At 38.8% G+C, this 20,167-nt stretch overlaps 2 protein-coding genes across 6 annotated transcripts in view; one reads left to right on the top strand and one right to left on the bottom strand.

Annotated features, from left to right (window-relative positions):
* Positions 1-12,938, top strand: part of DCLK2 (doublecortin like kinase 2) — a 70,821-nt gene extending 57,883 nt beyond the window's left edge. The window contains 6 exon segments of the mRNA XM_030450661.1: positions 1,225-1,358; positions 2,667-2,744; positions 4,340-4,436; positions 6,012-6,092; positions 7,250-7,366; positions 11,590-12,938. Of these exon segments, the coding sequence (XP_030306521.1) occupies positions 1,225-1,358; positions 2,667-2,744; positions 4,340-4,436; positions 6,012-6,092; positions 7,250-7,366; positions 11,590-11,808 (726 nt within the window). The 3' untranslated portion in view covers positions 11,809-12,938.
* Positions 12,939-14,933: 1,995 nt separating this feature from the next.
* Positions 14,934-20,167, bottom strand: part of LRBA (LPS responsive beige-like anchor protein) — a 387,071-nt gene continuing 381,837 nt past the window's right edge. For all 5 annotated transcript variants that reach the window (XM_008500801.2, XM_030450868.1, XM_030450869.1 and 2 more), the window contains 2 exons: positions 18,675-18,826; positions 14,934-16,458 (listed from right to left, as the gene is read on the bottom strand). In XM_008500801.2, coding sequence (XP_008499023.2) covers positions 16,368-16,458; positions 18,675-18,826 — 243 coding nt within the window. In that variant the 3' untranslated portion in view covers positions 14,934-16,367. The remainder of the gene's footprint in view (positions 16,459-18,674; positions 18,827-20,167) is intronic.

The following is a 20,167-nucleotide window of genomic DNA, read 5'->3' on the forward strand; positions in this document are numbered from 1 at the left end:
TAGTTCTTTGGCACAGGGTCATCTGACTGTCTGAATTACATTTTCTTTACAGTCACCCATTTGAAAATACCCAATAGTAATAGCGATATGAAGTTGTTATATCAAGGGAGAACAAGTGTTTTCATTAATACTATGAACTATCATAGAGGAAGGAAGAAAGGCATTGCTGCCTTTGTTGCTTGGCAACCAAATTAAATTCAGCTGTTCTGGAGATTCTGTAGTCCTACACTCCAGAAAATAGATCCCATTGAAATCATGTTAAGATAAATATTTTACTTTAAGGACAAAACTAAGGTTAACTTATTAGGGATGTTTTCCTTGACTATTGGATCTGTTTGATTTAACTCTTGTATTGCTGTCATTGTAACACCTTTCTTTCTACTAAAATTAAGGTCATTTCATAAAAAAAATGACCTCAGACAAGATGTGGGAGACTTATGGGCTTTTGGCAAGATGCAGTTGGGTCTGCACAAAAAACCTCAGTCAGCTTTCTCACTCCTGTACTGACCTTGCCTAGACTAAGACTATGAAAAATCTGGTGTGCTGACTAAAGCTGAGTAGTGATGCTAAACAAATGTGATTGGATCTGCTAATCCTTTTTTCAACTATAGGTCCCTATCAACTTGAAGTATAGCATTTGATTTTCTTAATATATTTTTAACTTCTCAGCATTCCAGGATAGTTATGCCTAATGATAGGACAAGAGGCAATGGATATAAGCTTGAGCATAGGAGGTTCCATATAAACAACAAGGATAAATAAATGTTTTTACTGTGAGGGTGACAGAGCCCTGGCACAGACTGCTCATGGAGGTTATGAAGTCTCCTTCTCTGGAGACATTCAAACCCTACCTGGATGTGTTCCTGTGTGACCTGATGTAGGTGACCCTGCTCTGGCAGGGGGGCTGGACTCAGTGATCTCCTGAGGTCCCTTCTAACTGTTCACTTTCTGTGATTGTGTGACTGGGTTTTTCTTTCTCCCCTCTAGTTGCTGGAGGCTAAATCATGGTCTGACCTATATAGCTGATAGCTCCATTGAACACAAGCTCCAGCTACACTGTGGAAATCAGTAATAATTTTCCTCTTCTTTCCCTACAGGACTGTGGAGGTTACCTCTTTTTCCTATCTTTTCAGTGTGGTGATTATTATTTTCCAAAAAAATTTAAGCATTTAAAAGAACTTAGAAGCTCTCCTCCTCATTCCTTTTTGGTTTTGTTGATTCTAGGTATGTGAATATTCAGATGGAACCAAGTCTTTGAAGCTAGGAGACTTTGGACTGGCAACTGTGGTTGAAGGACCTTTATATACTGTCTGTGGTACACCCACATATGTGGCTCCAGAAATCATTGCAGAAACAGGGTGAGGATGACTGACTAAGTCATAAGTCTTGTAACCAGTTATTTTTGGCAGGTAGCTCCTAATTGTTTTCAGTAGAAGAATGCTCTAATAGGATGGTCCCCCATCTTTTTAGAATCAAACCACCTCTGGGAAAACAGGCATCGTTCAATTCCTTGAAGAGACCAATTTAATTCTCAGTTTCCTGAGAGTTTTTCTGGGACCCTGCTCCCAGAATTCACTTTTTGCCTCCTTACTGTCTCCCTAGGACTGGTGCCATGGCACTGACTCCCATGGCTGGAGCTTACAGGTTTGTGTTCCCTGCCTCACCTCACTGGTTCAGAAGCCCATTTCATCCCCTGAGCAGCTGCTTGGGAAGAGGGTCAAGCAAAACAGTTTTCATGTTGGAAATAGTAATTTATGTTGGAAGAGGCTCCTGAGACCACCTAGTCTAAACCTCAGAGCAGGTCTAATTAAATCACATTGATTCAAGTGACCTTGTTTGTTTGAGGCAGGCTCTTTGTATCTGTTGTGTAATTAAGTAAGCCCGTTTTTTCTCTGTTTAACAGGTGATTGTGTGAATACAAAATTATTTTGTAAAATGGTAGAATGTCATGAGCTGTCTTTCCTTTTAGACCTGCTAGTCCTCTATTCTAGCCTAGGCACAGCTGTAACCATTGTGAATTTGGTCTTCCTAATGGAGGGAGGTTTGTTGTATGGTTTCAAGCATTCAAGCACAATCATCATGCCAAGAAATATTTCACATCTGCAGTGTGCTCAAATGTCAAAGGATGCTTCATGTGACTGTTTTGCAATTTGACAAACTGAATCTACTGGATAGAAAAGGGGGAAAGACCTCCTTTTGACCTGTAGTGTTTTAATTTCAGTACTTAAAAGAAAGGTGCAGTTCTTTTTTGCTGTATTACTCCAGAGACTGGAGAATCAGTATATTTCTTGTTGCTTAGCAACAGCTTAGAGATAGTTACTCCAATATGGGGACTGAGCAGACACATCCTTGTCTTTTATCAATAGTCATTCTGGATTGGGAAAAAAAGATGCTGAATTCATCTGAGTATCTTAAGAAACGTCTGGAGAGCCTTAAGGTTTAGGAAACTCTTAATATCATTTTGCATTGATTTTCTTTTTTTTTTTCCATAACTGTGAGGGATGCAAAGCAAATGATGCTTAGTTATAAAATACATTTCCACATCATCAGCAAGTAATTTAGAACAGATTATCAATATGCACTCATGTAAAGGAAATTAATTGTTTGTTTGGAATGACTTTTTGTTTTTTACCTCCAGCACAAGTAACACAGTTTTGTTTTCTCAGCTATGGCTTAAAGGTGGATATTTGGGCTGCAGGTGTGATCACATACATACTGCTGTGTGGATTTCCACCTTTTCGCAGGTGAGTGTCCCTGTATGCCAAAGGGAATAATGGTAAGAATGAAGTTATTTCTGAGTAAGTTTTACCTGTCTCCCTGAAGAAGGTACCTTAGGGGAAAAAAGGATTAGATCGATACATTTTCTTTAGTTTTTTGCTTTATATATATATCTATATTTCTTTTAAATCGTTTTTACTTGTCCCCATTGTCGAGGTTGGGTATGAATTTTGTTTCCCTATTTTTCTAAGGGAGCTTAATGGTTTACTGCTGTGTCTGCACAGGGGTATGGTGGGATGAGGGCATAGTTTCTTTTCCTTTTGTCTTCTAGGTGTATCCCAGTTCAATGAATGTGTATACTTTGCCCTCTAGTGTTTCTGTTCGGGCACAGCAGCTCACTGGTTTGTAAGGTTAAGGTGAAAGTTAATGGTAAACTCAGGTGAGGGCAAGAATTTGCTTATGCTGAATCTTTAACCTTGTTCATCTTTTTGATGTGCACCAGAGGACAGATGAAGTTCACAAAGATGTTCCTTGCTTCTTGATGTCACAATGTTCATGAGTTCCTCTAAAAAGCAAAAGGGGTGTGCTTTGAGCCTCAGCTTTTTTTTTTTCCAGGGAATGAGAAAGAATTGGCACTGTTTAATAGAGAATTCTCTTCATTTAGAATTTATTGTGCACAGTCTGTCTATTTTTACAGCAAAACCTGAAAATCACAAGACTGAATAAGATTTTTTGCAAAGTGTACAATATAAACAATTTTTAATGGAAAAATTATAATTTACTGTGTGTATTCTTTGCATGTGGTTAGTTCAAGTTTAAAACTGAAAACGTGTTTTAAAAGATTATGTTATACAAAGAAATGCCAGTTTCTTTGAATAGAATTTGGGAGTTGGACACCAAAAATGTCGTTGCTGTGCTCTTGAAATCAGGTCTTAACCAAGGTTAATATTAATTGCAAAACCAATGCAAGAGGTAAATTAATTTATCTTAATTATAGAAATAGGTCTGGTGGATGTTCACAGTGGCTAGGGCCAACATAGAGAGGTTAAAAGCCCAAAATCCCACTGCCATTGGTTCCTGGATACAAAAGTACTTATCCTTTCAGTGTATATATTCAATATATATTTTTAGTACATATTTCAGTATCCTTTTTGGTATTTCAGTTTACTAATACTTGGTAAACTAAACATATCATGTGTTTGCAGCATCTCCTCTGTGGATTTTGAGAACTCCTCTGTTCTGCTAGTGTGACAGAAGAGGCTCAACAGCCACACTCCTCTCATGTGCTTTCTGTAGCACACCCTTTACAAGCAGGCTGGAGAGTGACTTATTTTTAATCCCCTTTCTTTCCTGCTCATGTATGGTATCTATGTAGTCTCTAGGCCAGTGGAAGTGGAAGTCCTTTCACCTCAATACATGTTTTTCACCTCAATATATTGATTTTTCTGTTCTCATCACTCCTGGCACTGTTGTAGCTATGGCAAACACCTTTCAAGTGCTTCCACTATATAAGCTTGCAAATGAGGCATTTCAAGTTGTTGATATAACATCCCTGAGTCAGGTTAAAAAACTGCAAGACAAAATTCTCATGATCTTCTTTTTCATTACTGCTGTTCTACAGTGAAAACAATCTTCAGGAAGATCTCTTTGATCAGATACTTGTTGGGAAGCTGGAATTTCCTTCTCCCTACTGGGATAACATCACGGATTCAGCAAAGGTACTTGTATGTTTTCCAGCCTGAAAGAAACCAGAAACCTTGTTTCTGACAAGCCACTGACTGCTCTGTTGGAAACACAGAATAGAAGATTCAAAGGTGACTCTTATCCACTCTTCCAGCTGTTATGCCTTTTTAGTTAGCTCAACAGTGCTTGATGAGAGCTCAGGTTTATGTCAGTGTCTGAGTGGATAACTAGCAGAATGACAGTGACATTCAGTGAACATCAGATGCTATCAGTTTACTTAATGTTGGGCTATTTAAGCAGGCTCAGTGTTTCAGCTGGGAAATTTCCTTCTGTATTTCTCCTCTTGCATCACTCTCTTAAAAAAAGAATTCTCTGATTCGTATCTGAGGACTCTGGTTAGCAAGTGGAGTTTGTTATCCAGATAATGAGAAGTGCCCACTTCTGCATTTCCCAGTAACCATTTATACTTTTGCCAATATTTCCTAGGCTCCAGTCAGGTCACACTTCCAGACATGCATTTTAAACAAAGGAGGCCCTCAGTCTTGGTAGTAAAGTTCACTTCAGACATACGCACACTAAATAACCTGGCTGGTTGGGAAAAGCCTCAGGTATGCAATTATCTGCCTGAAAAAGCCATTTCCCAAAACTGAAGTGACTTAATACTCTTGATAAGAACATGAAAACTGAAAATTTGGAGCCTCCAGGTTTTTTTCCAAGGGGGAATTTGGCTCCAAGTACATTAAATTGTTGATTTCTGAGTGGGACATATTTGTCTTAATAAGCAGTCTTAAGAATCATGAATTACACCAGTAAACTAGATATTAGTTGCATAAGAAACTTGAGTGAATAAATAAATGAAGAAAGTTGGTTTGGGATTTTTTTGTTGTTTGTATTTAATTCTACCAACTGCTTCTGTCAATGGCCTCTTAAGGTTTACCATATCTATAGGTGCTGTTGATGGAAGACCTGGGGAAGTAGTTGATAAAGCTAAAGATGTGTGCCCTAGTGCCTCCAGAATATGATAAAAGCCACAGCAAAAACATTTGGGATTAGAATTAAACATCTTTATGTTTGCTTTTTCCTACACCAGGTGATCCTTAGCTGATGAAACGAGTTAAATGTCTTTTTTTCTTCTGGAGCAACACAGAAGAAAACATAGTTTAAAAATAATATCAGCTGTTTCTTGAGTTTGAGATGCAATTTCTTGCCTCTGATGTGTGCTCTTTAGGTACTGTTACTATGTGCATACATTGCACACAGAGAATCTCGTCTGCCCCAGGTTTATTTTCTTTCTGGTAACTTTCACAAATATGTAAAGAAGAAACTGGAATATTATAGCTTATTTTTTTAGCATTTTCTTTTTGTCTGTTTTCAAAAGACTCAGTGAAAGACACATATAGCAAGGAAGGAGATAAGAAATATGCTGTCCTGCATACTGTTAAACATAAAGGGCAGATTTTTTGTTCTGCTAAAGTCACACAAGTACCACTGGTTCTGGTGTTTTGGTTTTTTTCACCCTTGTAGCAAGAAAATTTCTATTGTAATGCCTTTCTCCACTCTCCTCAGAGTCTTCATTTTTCTTTTTATCTTTTTTTTTTTTTTTTATGAAGGAGTTGATCAGCCTGATGTTACATGTGAATGCTGAAGCTCGATATACAGCAGCACAGATCCTAAGCCATCCCTGGGTGTCAGTGAGTAAATTCCATTTTACTTGTCTCTAGTTTGAAAATAAAATATTAAATCTGTCAATCTAACCACCAAAGTGTAGTTTCCATGAGCAGCAATACAATTCTGCTGTGCCAACTTCTGTTACTCAGCCACTAGTTGCATTTCCCCTTGAAAGAGAACAGGAAGGGTCTGCCCTTAGCTTCAGCTCTTGCAGAATTCTTGGCTTCTGTGTTCTGGAAGAAGAGAGTGAGGGAATCACTTGTTGACTGTGATTAGAAAGTGCTGGGAGTTGCTACCACCCTGCTGCAACTCAACACAAAATGGTCATCTTAATAACAGGAATGTGGAAGCACTGTTGTGCATGTTGGCATCTTCCTTGCTGCAGTGCTACTTAAAGTACCATCTCTTGTTTTCTGAAACACTTCAAGTTTCATAGGAGAAATAAAACTAGCAATTAATATACCTAATTTGATATAGGAACTAAGCTGATAGCTGCCAGGTCCTTCATCTTTTTGCAGAGCAGCAGTGGGGAGCACCAAAGTGCATTGTTTATTGATTTAAAATCAGTTTGCTATTAGTAAATACCAGGTTTATATATACATGTTTATTACACTGTCACTGTTTATTACAACATACATTTTAAAGGAGGGAACTAATATGATCTATAGAGTCTACTCAAACAAGAGAAGACAGCTGTAACAAGTCTGCCTATGCTCTTCTCAAACAGATTTATGGTATTGTATAATGTATCCACACTTAGGGCATGACACACCATGGAAAATGCTAATTTAAAATAAAAGTCAAGTGAGAAATGTGCCTTTTATTTTTAACATTATTCTAAGTATGTTATTTTAACATGCTTGAATCAAACTTGCAGCTTGCAGTTCTGGCACAGATCAATGCACTGAAAGTATACAGGGTCATTTGGCACCTTAAGAAACAGAAGTTCATACCTGAAACAGTGGTTGCTGCATTCCTTTCCTCTGTAATTTGTTTCAGCCCATTTGGACTGTATCTTGAGAACCAGAGTGCCTTTCCTTTACTTTTGGCCTGTCTGCACCCTTGCTTATTAAAAAGCAGGAGGAGGTACCTGAAGAGAAACTTCTCTTTTACACAGTTACATGCACACAAACTTCTGTTTTCTTTTCCTAGCTTGAATATTGTGTTTGTTCTTACACAGGATGATGCTTCCCAGGAGAATAATATGCAAGCTGAAGTAACAGGTAAACTGAAGCAGCACTTTAATAACACCCTACCCAAGCAAAATAACACCTCTGCTGGGGTTTCTGTCATCATGGTAAGAGAAATTAACATTTTTAACATCAGTCTTATACTTTCCTAACAGTGCTCTACGAGCATGTGTGGTGCAAGAATAGCAAAACCAAAGCTAGAATAGTCTTTTAATTCTAGCCTTTATTTATGTGGATTGTCTTATCATTGCTTGAGAGCAACCAAGTCTCTCACAGTGTGCCAGCTCTAAGCTGTTATAATCAGCTTTCAAGCAGAAACAAGTAAACACTTAGTAGTGGTATGTTGAAATCAAGTTTATTAAAAATTTGAGGTCTTTCATTATAAAAACTGTAACTTTTTATCATACTGATCACCTAGTTAGTTAAGTAGGCTCTTGCCCTGTGTCCCACCAAGTTATTGCTTTCTCTGGAGCATATACTGTTGTTCAATACTATGCTTGCCAGAAAACCAGACTCCTTTTCAGAACCCTTCTTCATGGTATTGAATGTTGACAACATTAATTTTGTCCCATTCAAACCCCTGCTGTCCCCTAATGGGGAACTTTATTCAGAGAAATTCCAGAAGGCTGATGTGTGAATCATAGTGGAAGAAATGGGAGTTTACTGTTATCAGAACTGCACTTTTAATTGACCAGCTAGTTTTGCAGAGATATGCAACTATTGTACATGTTGAATTGCCACTCTGCTCTTATTATGGTCCAGTCTTGTCTAATGCAAGGATAGGCACTTAACAAAGAGTATCTTCAGTTACTAAAAGAAAAATAAAACCATCTATGGTAGTAAAATAACAGGGATTTCTATCCCTAGCCCTTCCACTAGTCTTAATCACTCTCAAATCCCAGTCCACTTATGTTGACAAATCATCATTTTAATAATCTGTGAGCAGGTAAATTTAAATCACATTTCTGCATAAATATGTGCTTTTACAAATACATTCATGTCCATTAAATAGGCCAAGGATTTAAATGTAGAAAAAGCGATAACATTAAAAGCGAGAGAAGTCAGAAAATACATTGCAGGTTCATGCTGTTGTCTGCATTTCATTTGACAGTTTGACTTGACAGTTTGAGAGGGACTTCAGTGCTTCATTCTTTATTCTGTTGAGACTATGGATAAGCCTGAAGCTGAAAACTGGTATAAAATGCAATCTATGTAATAAGAGCAATTTTAATTCTAACTCTCAGCCCCTCTCCAACTTGCATGCCACTTAAGCCTGTCTCAGATCTCTGACACAGCGTAGCTTCTGGCTTCTTATTGGTGTGGATTTTTTCTGATTCTCTTAGCTACTGACATTCCCTCAGCCAGGAAAGTACATTAAAACATTGCATTTTCCCTTTTTCTGCCCTTTCCTTCCTTTTAACAGTTATGGAAGGATGTAAATGCACACCTGCTTATTTCTGACCGCAGCTGCCAGTTACGGTGGCATTCAGAAAGGAATTTCTTGTTCAAAACACTGTAATCTAAGGAGGGTTAAGCCCTCAATTTGTTATTCTTGCCCTGGTTTATCTTGAACATTGAAATTTAGTTATCTTCATGCTAAGAAGTTTTTCATTTGTACTAGCACTCATTGCTTACAAACATCCAGATTCAGACAAGCAGAGTATTGTAACGCTCACGTACTGCATTGCTCTATCAGTCCATCTGCATATTTAATGGAATCCCTTTTAGCATCACTTCATTCCAATATTGTCATCTGGCCAGTGCAGATAATACCATCATGTGGCAGATAAGTAAAACTGCACTTACCTACTCCAGTGTTCTTGCAGAGGAGACTCTTTCTGCCCCTAAAAGCATGTTGCTGTTAATTCATCACTGATTATTTTTTTTTATTTGTCAATTTCAAAATGTTTTGTAAATCTAAATTTGTTGCAATTGTGTTAGTTCTGCTTAAAGTAAGTCTAGTTTCTGTCCCTTGCTTCCTTCCTTTTTCCTCCTTTCCCAATGCCTGCATTGCTTTCCTCTGAGTAGGTCCAAGGCAATGGTACGTACTAACTGCAATGCTTTGTTCTGCTGCACAAAAACTACATGTCCTCCCTTTTTAACAAGAAGAAAGGAGAAATAACTCAGCCAGTCTGAAGTGGAAAGGTTTACAACCACACAGGAAAGGAAAATCTTTTCAACACTTTTACAGAAAAGTAAGTTTTCTGAATTAAGTAATGTATATGGGAAATATTTTAAGCAAACACTGATAGAGCTATCAGTGGGTTTTACTGCCTCAGACATAGCTTGGCCTATTCCCCCAGGATGAATTTTGTGTGTGTGTATCTTAGAATATCCAAAAACAATAAGAAAAAGTTGGCAATCCTATTAAGATTGCCAAAACAGAGACAAAAAACCCAATAAGCATTGTGTCCATTTAAAATATAAAAAATTGTTACTTCAGCCTATATGGTATCACAGAGCTAGTCAGAAAGCAGTCAGTCCTACATTAATAAAAAAAATATTCTTGCTAAGCAACAGTAAAATTGTGCTTCCTCTTAAATATTTTTTAAAAATAGTCCTAAATTGCATTATATAGATGTGTATTGCAAGGTGTGACAACTCTCAAAGGCTGTTGTAAGGACAGCACAGGGGGGAAAAAAAATCACTATCCACATGAACTGAAAGCATTTCCTTTCCCTTTTAAATAACTCACCATGGCACTGAAACAGCAGTGTGTTTCTTCACAACTCCTTTCCAGCAAACAAAATGGGAAGTGCAGTCCTGCCAGCACAGCAGCTGCTTTGATAATGACAAACCTACTGCACATCCTGGCTCATCTCAAAAGTGAGGTGCTGTTCCACTGCTCAGTTTGTTGCACACTCCCTTTGCAGAGTCCATTGGCAGCAGCAGGTAATTCAGTTGCACACTACTGAATTTTTCTTCTTGTACCTGTATGTAGATTAATGGTGTAGTGCAATTAAAACAAACAAAAAAACAACCCCCTTTGCCCCCACACACCCACCCCACAAACCCAACCGAAAAAAAACCCCACCTCCACCCCAAATTCTAAATATTTAACCTTTTCTTTTGGGAACTTTTATAGTCAATACTTGGGTCTGAAAAAGCCTGGCCTTGGGGGAAGGAAGCAGCTGCTTGCTACCTCCCATGCTCCAGCACACAGCCATGTCATTATACAAAATAAATCAGTCTGAGGCAGACTGATTCCAGAACAACCCACCCTCTGTGAGTGTACCTTCCACTGTTTACATAACTGAGTAAACTACAAAGAACTTAACTAATCATCTGTACTAACTTGAAAATCTATTACCACCTGGTACTTGAAGGCCTTCTGCAAAGTAAATAGTTAAGCCAAGAAGTAGATGGATTAATAATGATCAGTATCAGCCTTGTGAAACAAGACCAGTTGTGTTGTCCCTTCAAGTCTTGGAAAGAGATTCTGCTGTGTAATTTTGACACAGAACTCCCAGGTTTCTCTCTAGGGCACCTTAGGTGTTCCTCTACCAGTTGAACAGTATGCTGGGGTTTAATAACTTCCAGGATCCTTCAGAAGGTATGAAAGTTGTCAGCTTCAAGAGACACACATACTCCAGATAGTCTGCATATTGCACTACAGCTGCTCTCTTCTCCAGTTCACAAGGTTTAATTATAATAGTCAGTAATTACACATTTTGCTACCATGAGAGAGGCACCTCTTCTCATGAGAGGTCGTTTTTCCTACTCTCAACAATAAGGAGAAAAGTAGAGGTGCATTTCTGAGTGCTCTTTTGCCCTTGTCTTGGGAACAGCAGTAAGGAAAAGATTCTGGCAATGCTAGATGATTTTTAAGTTACTCTTTAAGACAGAAAAGCTTGTTAGGTTTTCATCTGTTATGTTCACAGATACACTTCTGTACCATGGGATTTGTTACAGAAAATGGAGTATTGAGTAAGTTTCCCCCAAACATCGTGTTTCCTTGAGTCTGCAAGAAGGTATATAAATTTTGCTCATAGTTAGTATGAAGATTCCCTGCCATATCAGTTGTAACCACTCCTAATTTTTTTTTTCCACATCAGACTTGCAGGACAAAATTTTGAACTTGCACCATCATGGCAAGCATATGTCTGAAAGCTAAGATTTCCTTAAGTTTTCCAAAGTTAGCACCCCAAAAGAGTACAACTAATTATACATAAGATTTCTAGTGTTATTTCTCCTTTCTTCCCTGGCTCTAATGCATGCACTCAGTGTCTTGTAGAAGATTGTTTTAACCCTCAAGTTCAAACAGGGCTGCAACGTAACTGTTCTTTTCATATTTTTGTCTTGGGGTTTTCTTTTTTTTGTTTGTTTTTAGAACACAGCTCTAGATAAAACGACTCAGATTTTCTGCAGCAAGCGCTGTCAGGACTCTGGTAGAGCTGGAATGGAGAAAAAATCTGCAATTACTGCTGCAGCTGATGATCCCTGTGTGGCTGGGTCCGAGACCCCCCTCCCTGCTGTTTCTGAGCCACTTGGATCCCACCCGCTCCCTGTGCCAGCATCTCCTGAGTTGGCTGGGGAGCAGGACTGCTGACACCAAATCCAACTGAAGCCCCCTGCACTCTGGCCAGAATTTCTCTGTTTACCAGGACAGTTTGTGTGCAGTTGGTGTGCACCCTCTCGTGGCGAGCTGGAGGCTCTGGCATGGGAGCCTGAGCTGATGGTGGGTGAGTGACCCTGTGCTTGGAGTGCTCTTCGCCCTTGTCTTGCGGACAGCAGTAAAGCAAGATTCTGGCAATGCTGGATAAATTTTTAAGTAAATTATCTGTGGTAGTTGAATTAACGGCATTTCACACATCCTTGGGCTCTAAATAGACTTAACTCCTGCTGTAGTTAACCATATGTTATGCGAGCAGTGAGACAATGAACAGATCACCTCCACAAGCAGGTCCAGTTCTGTTGTTGTGATGAGGATTCTCAGAAATGGGGGAGAGGAAGACAAGGGAAGAAAACTTATCTTCTGCTCTGATGCCTCTGTTTTTAGCCAACTTTCTACTAAACTTGAAGAGGCAAATTTTCACAAAATATTTTTTAGTGGACTAACTGTAAAATTATCATGAGACACATACTGGAGATAGAGGAAAGGATGTCGTTTGTTACCTGATTTGCAGGCTGCAGGGTAGTGTTTAGATAATGTGACTTTAAATAAACTGACATGGGATGTAAACATGAGCACTGGACATTTATTCGTAACGAAGACTGGAGACAAGGAAGTCTTTCTGATCTAGCCATTTTCTAGCCTAACCACAAGTGTCCCATCCACACCTTTCTCCAGGGTCTGACTACCTATTAGATAAAATTACTTTGGACCTGTGAATGGAAAGCGTGCTGCATGTTATCTAAGCTCAGGTGAATGGAGCAACTTTAGTTCTAGGGTGAGCTGATAGAGGAACTACTACAAATAGCTGCCATCAACAGCTGTCACAGGTTTTGTCAGTGCTATCCCCCCCTCTTCACCTGGTGCAGGCACTGGAAACAAGAATTGGGGAGCAGCTTCCTTAATCTGCAGTCACAAAATAGGTGAGGCTCTCTCTTTACCATCATGCTTAGGTCAATATAGTATGTATTTAGCTTATTCTTTGCTCATTCTTATGAATTGGTCATTTTCTTTCTTGGCTATACTTTCTACTAGAATTGTAAAAGACCTGCAATAAACTTTCTTCATTTAAAAAAAAAAAGCCATTAATTTCTTTGAGAACTCATGTTTTGTGGATGAAAATGTCTTATTCTCTCTGAAGAACCTCACTTGACTCCTGTGGAAGAAGACATCAGCAATACAGGACTGACCTTGAGCATTTTGCCCTTTGAAGAGGCAACTAAAAACCAAAAAGTGCCAACTGATAACTGGTCATGGTAAAGATGTACAGCATCTTGGCAAAAAAGTATAGGAAAGGTATGAAAACATGTTTTGGGTCTTAAGTTGGGAATTTACTTTGTTACAGGTTCACTGTAGTAAGTTCAAGATATTTGGAGGGTAAGGGAATGGCCTTTAGAAAAAATAAAGTACATTTATATTTTGGCATAGTGAAAAAAATATAAAATAACACTCTAACCTTACTTAGCAAGAGTCCCTTAGCTGGTGATGAATGTGGTTGGTAAATTCTGTAATAAATCTTGGATTAACCTAAAGAAAGGATGTGTAACTTCAGATGGGGTGGGCTAACCAGCTACTTACAGAATGGAAGGGGAGCCCCAGCAGTAACAGCCTCCTGAACTGGGAGATGAGTAAAAATGGAGCAGCAACAAGGCAATGAATGCTGACCTGAGTTTTGTTCTTTTTTTCAAGAGGACAGATGTTCAACTGTGCAGTCCCTAAATAATTATTTTATGAATTAAAAATTGTCATGGTTTAGCAGAGATAGCTAACAAGTTGTGTTACACAAAAGCACATGCATATATCAAAGAAAGGATGATGTTTTGCTTGTGCTATCATGCCTATTTAAAAAAAAATGGATTAAAAAAAGTGTTGTTAAAAATTTCTGATCTTTTTTTAGCTCCTTTGAATGTGAGTAGTTGCTCCATATGTCCCAGTGGACTCAGTTTCTGCAGTTAGAGATCTGATTTTTTTAAAAAATATAAAAATTATTTATATATGTAGGATACAAGCAAGTATTTCCAACCTACTCGTTAGTCCAAATTTTTTCTTTCCTAATTTTTTTAAAATAAACCAAACCAAAACACTGTTCTACTGCAGCAGTATGCATCCACAGGAATGGACTTAGGGACAAAAAGCATGAAGCTTTTTGTTTGAGCTGGGGAAATTCAGTCTTTCAGTTCAAGGAAGCAGGTCTTCTGAGGCATCATTAACCTCTCAAAAACAGAGGTTGTGTAATTTAGGAATGTGGTGAAGACTACAGCAACAACTGCAGGTGACTTCCAAGGCCATTTTTCTTGTGCTACGATTAGAGATGACACTGAGTGTGTATCAAAGAGGTTGCTAAAATACATTATAGAAGTGATAAGGCATATATATGTGTTAAGTGATTGATTGCCTACTCACCAAAGCAGTCCAGAATGGGGGGTGTCTTCACAAGCTTGCTCAGGGAACAGAAGGTGAAGATGTCCTTTCCCTCAGAAAGGCTGCAGCACAGCACTCAAAATGTGCAAAACAGAGCCCTGCCTGCTGCCACTGCTTCCCCAAGGAATACTTGGGGAACATACAAATATTTTGGCTGTGAGATCAGAAACTATTACTTCTAGCAATAATGAAGTGTTCCCTAAGTCAACAAGAGATCATACACAGAAGGGTCTCTAGAATTCCATTTGGAAAAACACACTTTTGGTTGGTTGGCGTTTTTTTCTCCTCTCCACCTAGCCTAGAAAACCCACCCCTGGCTTGTGGCAAATGCAAATTACACTTCAAGAGCATATCCCTTTCCCCTCAAATCCTTCTGATAGAAGGCTAGGAATGTTACTGCTCCATACACTGGGCACTTACCACAGATGTGATGACTATAGCCTTCACTCACTCAGATCATCCTGCTACACAAAACGGAGAAATACAAACACTACTGATACTACATTGGTATAAAAATGTAGAAAGCATAAAAAAAACTTAAATTGCATAAATGCCAAGAGTACCTGAAAGGCTTGAGCCACAGCACCTACTTCCTCTGTTGTGCTACAGAGTCACAAGAACCCAGTAACCCACTGAAGCTCTGAATTATAAATGTAATTTTATTTCATTTCTTCACTCAAACTGAATTTTCTCATTCCAAATCTTTACTGAAATATAGAGTAGTTAAATGCTTAGAAAAACCCAGGAACTGCTCTATTAGGTGGCTAGACTTCATATGTATCAATACAGACATGGAATGTGAAGTTCAACTCAGATCACGCCATACAAAGAAGATTGTTATGCAATACAGACTTACAAAACAATAACAGTACTTTTCACAAATATTTTCACAGAGTTCTGCACAGCAATCTTGTAGAAAAGTAGATTTGTGCAACACCAAAATAACTTATTGTTCCTTAGTACAAATTATTTTTCATTTCCTTAAAAGAAAGGGGTAATTTAATATGTCTGGGCAGGATCTGACTAGATTTGGTGAGAGCAAAATATAAAAGACTTTTTTTTGCTCTATACAGAAAAGGAATATGACGTGCTACAGTACTGCAGGAGCTAGTTAGGGGGAAAAAAAAAGACTCCAAGCCTAGTGCTGTTGCTGTCTGAAGTCTGAGCACCAGGAAATACCTGCCTTGTTAGTGCTTTCACAGTCAATGGCAGAAGTCTGCTTTGGTAGTTGCACCTATTTAAAAAATACCTGCCTCTGTGGGTTTCTAATTTGAGTTTAAAGTCTTCAAACGAGCTGTTCTGATTTTGAGGAACAATCCCCATTTTGGTGTGCTTTGAAGGAAATGCCAGGTAGAAACTAGGAGGAATCTCACTCGATGTAACACAGACTCCATTCCCAGATTCTTTCTCTGAACTGCACAAAATACAACTAAAAAAAACCAACTAATTGTCTAGGTCTAGAAACATGCTTGACTAGTAACTCTGATGGAAACGATTTGCAAAATTTAAAAACCAATTCACCATAATTAAATCTTACCATTGATTCCCAGAAACTTCAGTGCTGATGCAGTACAATCATTTGAAGAAGTATGAGATGAAGTGTGGGACAGCGAGCAAAGATTAAAATTCCCCAAACATCAGAATTCATTTCAGTTATCTTAAAATCATTTCTCAAGGTTAGAGATAAAGCTTCAGATGGAAAATCTGTTTCTTCATAATACAGCTAGAAGGTGAGTTTTAACCGTCTTAACTTTAGGTTTCTTTTACATACAGGGATCAAAATAGACTTCTCATTATGACTAAAAATATAGATTTTGAACTACAGAACCAAGCAGACATTTTTCTGCTTTTTTTGCCTTTCCCCCAAAAAAGTCAAGCAAGGTCTACAAAAATAGCAATTAACTTTAAAAAATAGGTTGCTTCTTGCAGCAAATTTAAGTTAAGTTACATTCAGATGTAATATAGGTATATTTATAAGGAACAACATTGTGGCGAGACACCATGGGATGCGTTGTCTTCAGCATCCTTCTGACAAGAGCTGGCCACATCAGTGCTAATCTTGGTCTCTGTGAGGGTCAGTATCTGGTTTGATATTCATGATGCCAACGATTGAAGTCATTGTAGAAGACCACTATGCTCCCAGATGCCATGCCAGTCATTATACACCTAAGGAAAGCACCAGACCATCTTGGTTAGAGAACACCTGATGTTCAGATACAGGAGTCAACACACAAAAGTCAACAACAGAGGCACAAGAACCCGAGGCAACAACCAGTTCCCACCAAAGACAGCTAGAGCTGGAAGTGCTCTACAGGCTTTAGGGGCTCCCATCGTGAGCTTTCAAGGGTTCCAGCAAGCTCAATTTGAATAAAACCACCATCTGCACCACCTCTAGCAGATCACAAAAACTCCAAACCATGCAACAGTTTGTATGGATGAGCTGAAGCTACGCTTGAGTTAGGCAACAGAACTGTTCTCCAGCACCTCTGTCCTGCAAGACAACTTCACATTTCCAGACTTCCTGGAATTATTTCTTGGCTTGCTTGGATGTTTTTTTGGAGGGTATTGGAGAGGGCTAAAGCTCTGGTGATGCAGCAAAGTGAAGGCAGGTGAGGAGAAGTGTTCCTTTCAGTTTTTCCTCCTCTGTTTATGATCTACATGAAGGGATTGGATGTGGGCACAGGACTTTGGTTGGAAATGCTGGGGTGCCCTGATCTGAAAGCAATTTGGAGGCTTTGATTGTTCTGGAAGTTCCTGAGAGCAATCACTGTGCTTTTCCACTGCAGTGCTCTTTTTTCCTCAATTCCTCACCCTTAGCCTACTACTAAAGATTACTTAGGTGTTTGAAAAGCAGTGACCCTGACAGCCCACAATTACAAGAGTTTCTCTATCATCTTTTCTACTGTCTCATCTTAAAAGTTTTGTGAAAATTAGAAGTAGTATTTTAGGAAAAAAAACCACCACACCTCAAAATTAAAAAAAAAATTGATTAAAAAGTTGTAATTTTTCCTTTAAATCAGAGACTAAATGTGAGCTCATCAAAACATTTTGATAGTAACATCCTGTTTCATTTCAAGGGCACCATATTATTTGGTTTAGAATTAGGCTAAAGCATTATTTTACATACTGTCATTCAAATATTTATGCATACTAAATAAATTACTCTGAGTAATTTACCTGTAATTACTGAGTAATTACTCAGCAAAACACTCAGAGTAAATCTCTTCTGATTTTCTGAGTCTTCAAAGCCAAAGTGACTAGGTTCCTAGCTTAAGCATATGGATATATGTATAGAAGTCCATATTAAATTTCAGTTTATTGACATGCAAAGCTTATGTGTACATGCCATTAATTACAGTTTGAGGATTCTCTAAATGCAGAATTGTATACTTTCTGGAGGTCTGAAATTCAACACCTGTAACTACAACTTACAGTATTTTAAGCAGTAGGGGCTTTTTAATAGAAAGCTGTTTTTTTCCAAAATGCATTTTATTTCTTTATTACGCCTACCAAGAAACTGTTGAATGACTGTGGTCCAGATTTTGCTGGCTTGGATTTTTTAAAGAACGTTTTATATAGGTTGTAGAAATGTAGTCCAAGTAAAAATGCTAAAATATTCTGTATGGACTTCAGTAAATGGAACGTCTCAGCAATATGCTTTACCACAAAATGTAGATATTCCTAGGGATTCAGGAGCCAAATCTGCTTGGAAAGTACACAGGAATTCCACTAAGAAAATACACCAACACACTCAAAAAATTTCTAGCCCCCAAACTGAAGGTGTACAAATGAAATAGAAAACATCCATCTTATAAACAAACAATACTCTTGTGATAAAAACACAGAAGGATTAACTGACTGCCTTCAGTAAAAGGAATCTTCAAGGAGGGTCATGCTTTATGTGGAGAAAATAACTTCTAAAAATGAGAATATTTGCTTTGACAAAATATAGATGTGTGGAGGAATCTTATTGTGCAATTATGTATAATGTTTGATTTTGAACATAAGGTTCTGGAATTAGGAATGTGATTGGTATCATAACTGAAAGAAGAAACATCAAAAGCAGGTATGTAAGCTTCCACCTCCATTTGACCCACCACTGCATGTTGACATAGGCCAATAGCTTAACCTGTCATCAAAATCTGCTGAAGAAAGATCCTTGCATCTCTCTCCATTCCCTCAGGAGCTAAAATCCTGAAAAAGATTGGCTGTCCTAAATATGACACGTTAAAAAGAAACCTATGGTGCCACAAACTTCTTCAGATCATTCCCAAGGAACTGCGGTCCAGGGAAAATTCAAAATCAGAAGAAAAACAAAAATGCAATTGATTTGTAAGTATATGTTCTCTCAACTTCTTGTGAAGAGCAGACTTAGCTCTGACCTTTGATCATAGGAGAGGGCCATGGATCGGATTCCAGCGTCGCATCCTGGGTACGCAAAAAGTCGCTTGAGGTCCCACACCTGCCACACCATGACAACTCCATTGTCCCCACCTGTCAGCAGGTATTGCCCATCTCGACTGAGCTGGATTGCCTAGGAGGAAATGGGATGGGGTCAATCTGTGTTGCTCTTATGCCCACTCTTCTACTTTCATAAAAGGTTTCATAGGGACAGCTGAGACAACACAAGCATTTGGGAAGCAACGTTCCTGCTGTGTTATTCTACCCAGCAATGGAATTAATGTTACCATACAGAAATGTCTTTAACACATTAGATGTTACTAGTTAAGTTTTACCTCACCTGTGATTTACTCCATATTCCAAAGATCTAATATGAGGTCAGCTAAAGAAATTTACTCTTCTAATTAGCTAGATTTACAAGATCTAACAGCACCAGCATTAAAATACAGCACCTGACGTTCTCCCAAGAGGCTTTAACACTAACCTAGCAGCAGCTACCCTCCTTTTCTCTCTGGCAAAAGGCTGAACGATGGGGAGAACTGAAATGTCATACAAACGACTAGAAATAATTTAGACCAACATTTTTAGATTCCTGCTCTGAACTAGTAAGATAATGATCCACCCCTCTTGACAGAGACTGTTCGCTTTCATCAGTGTCTTGGTTCAGCAGTCTGGGCAGACCAAAAACCAGAGAACAGAATTGTTCTCTCTTACTTCCCCTCCACCCTCCCAAGGGAAGATAAAAGGGCAATAAGGATGAGATACTTAAAAGTTGGAAATTAAAACTGTAACAGCTTTTTGAAATGGGGAAAGTCAGTGACCCATGGGATAAGTAACAACTGTACAAATGTATACAAACCTATACACAGCCTGATCTGGGTGCTGGCAGGGACAGGTGCCTGAATGCCCCTTGGGGCAGGGCTGACTCAGGAGAGGGCTCCAGGGCTCTTCCCAGCACCTGATGGATGTGGGTTCTGAAGAGCAGGAAGCAGCTGATGGTAAAGGAGCACAGGGAACAGCAGCCGAGCAGGGAGCAGAGAGCAGGGATCCTGGTCTGCAGTCAGGGCAGGGAATGGGAGGGAATATTGACCCCTCTGTGTTCCACCCCTTTCAGATACCTCAGGATCCTAAGACCCTCTCTTTAGGTCCTCGTACTGATACCATAAATTATCCTGGTCCACTCAGCCTATGATGATCATCTATCCTGGAAGCGCCGGTGACAGAGGCAATGGCTTCTACCCTGACCCTGCATGCATCGTGTGGTAAATCCACACTTGAAATCTTTGTACGAGATCCCAGTCATGGGGAAAGATGAGATATCATTGGTTTTCTGAAAATTTCTTGGAACAGGAGTCTTCAATCTATTTTGATACTTTCTGTGTGCTGTTGGAGAGGTCATGATATAAACTGAGTACCTGGAACTACAGAAATTTTCCTCTGTTACCAAGGATACTATCAGAAATTAAGATGACTG

This window comes from Calypte anna, chromosome 4B (assembly GCF_003957555.1).
Source record: "Calypte anna isolate BGI_N300 chromosome 4B, bCalAnn1_v1.p, whole genome shotgun sequence".
NCBI classification, from domain to species: Eukaryota; Metazoa; Chordata; class Aves; order Apodiformes; family Trochilidae; genus Calypte; species Calypte anna.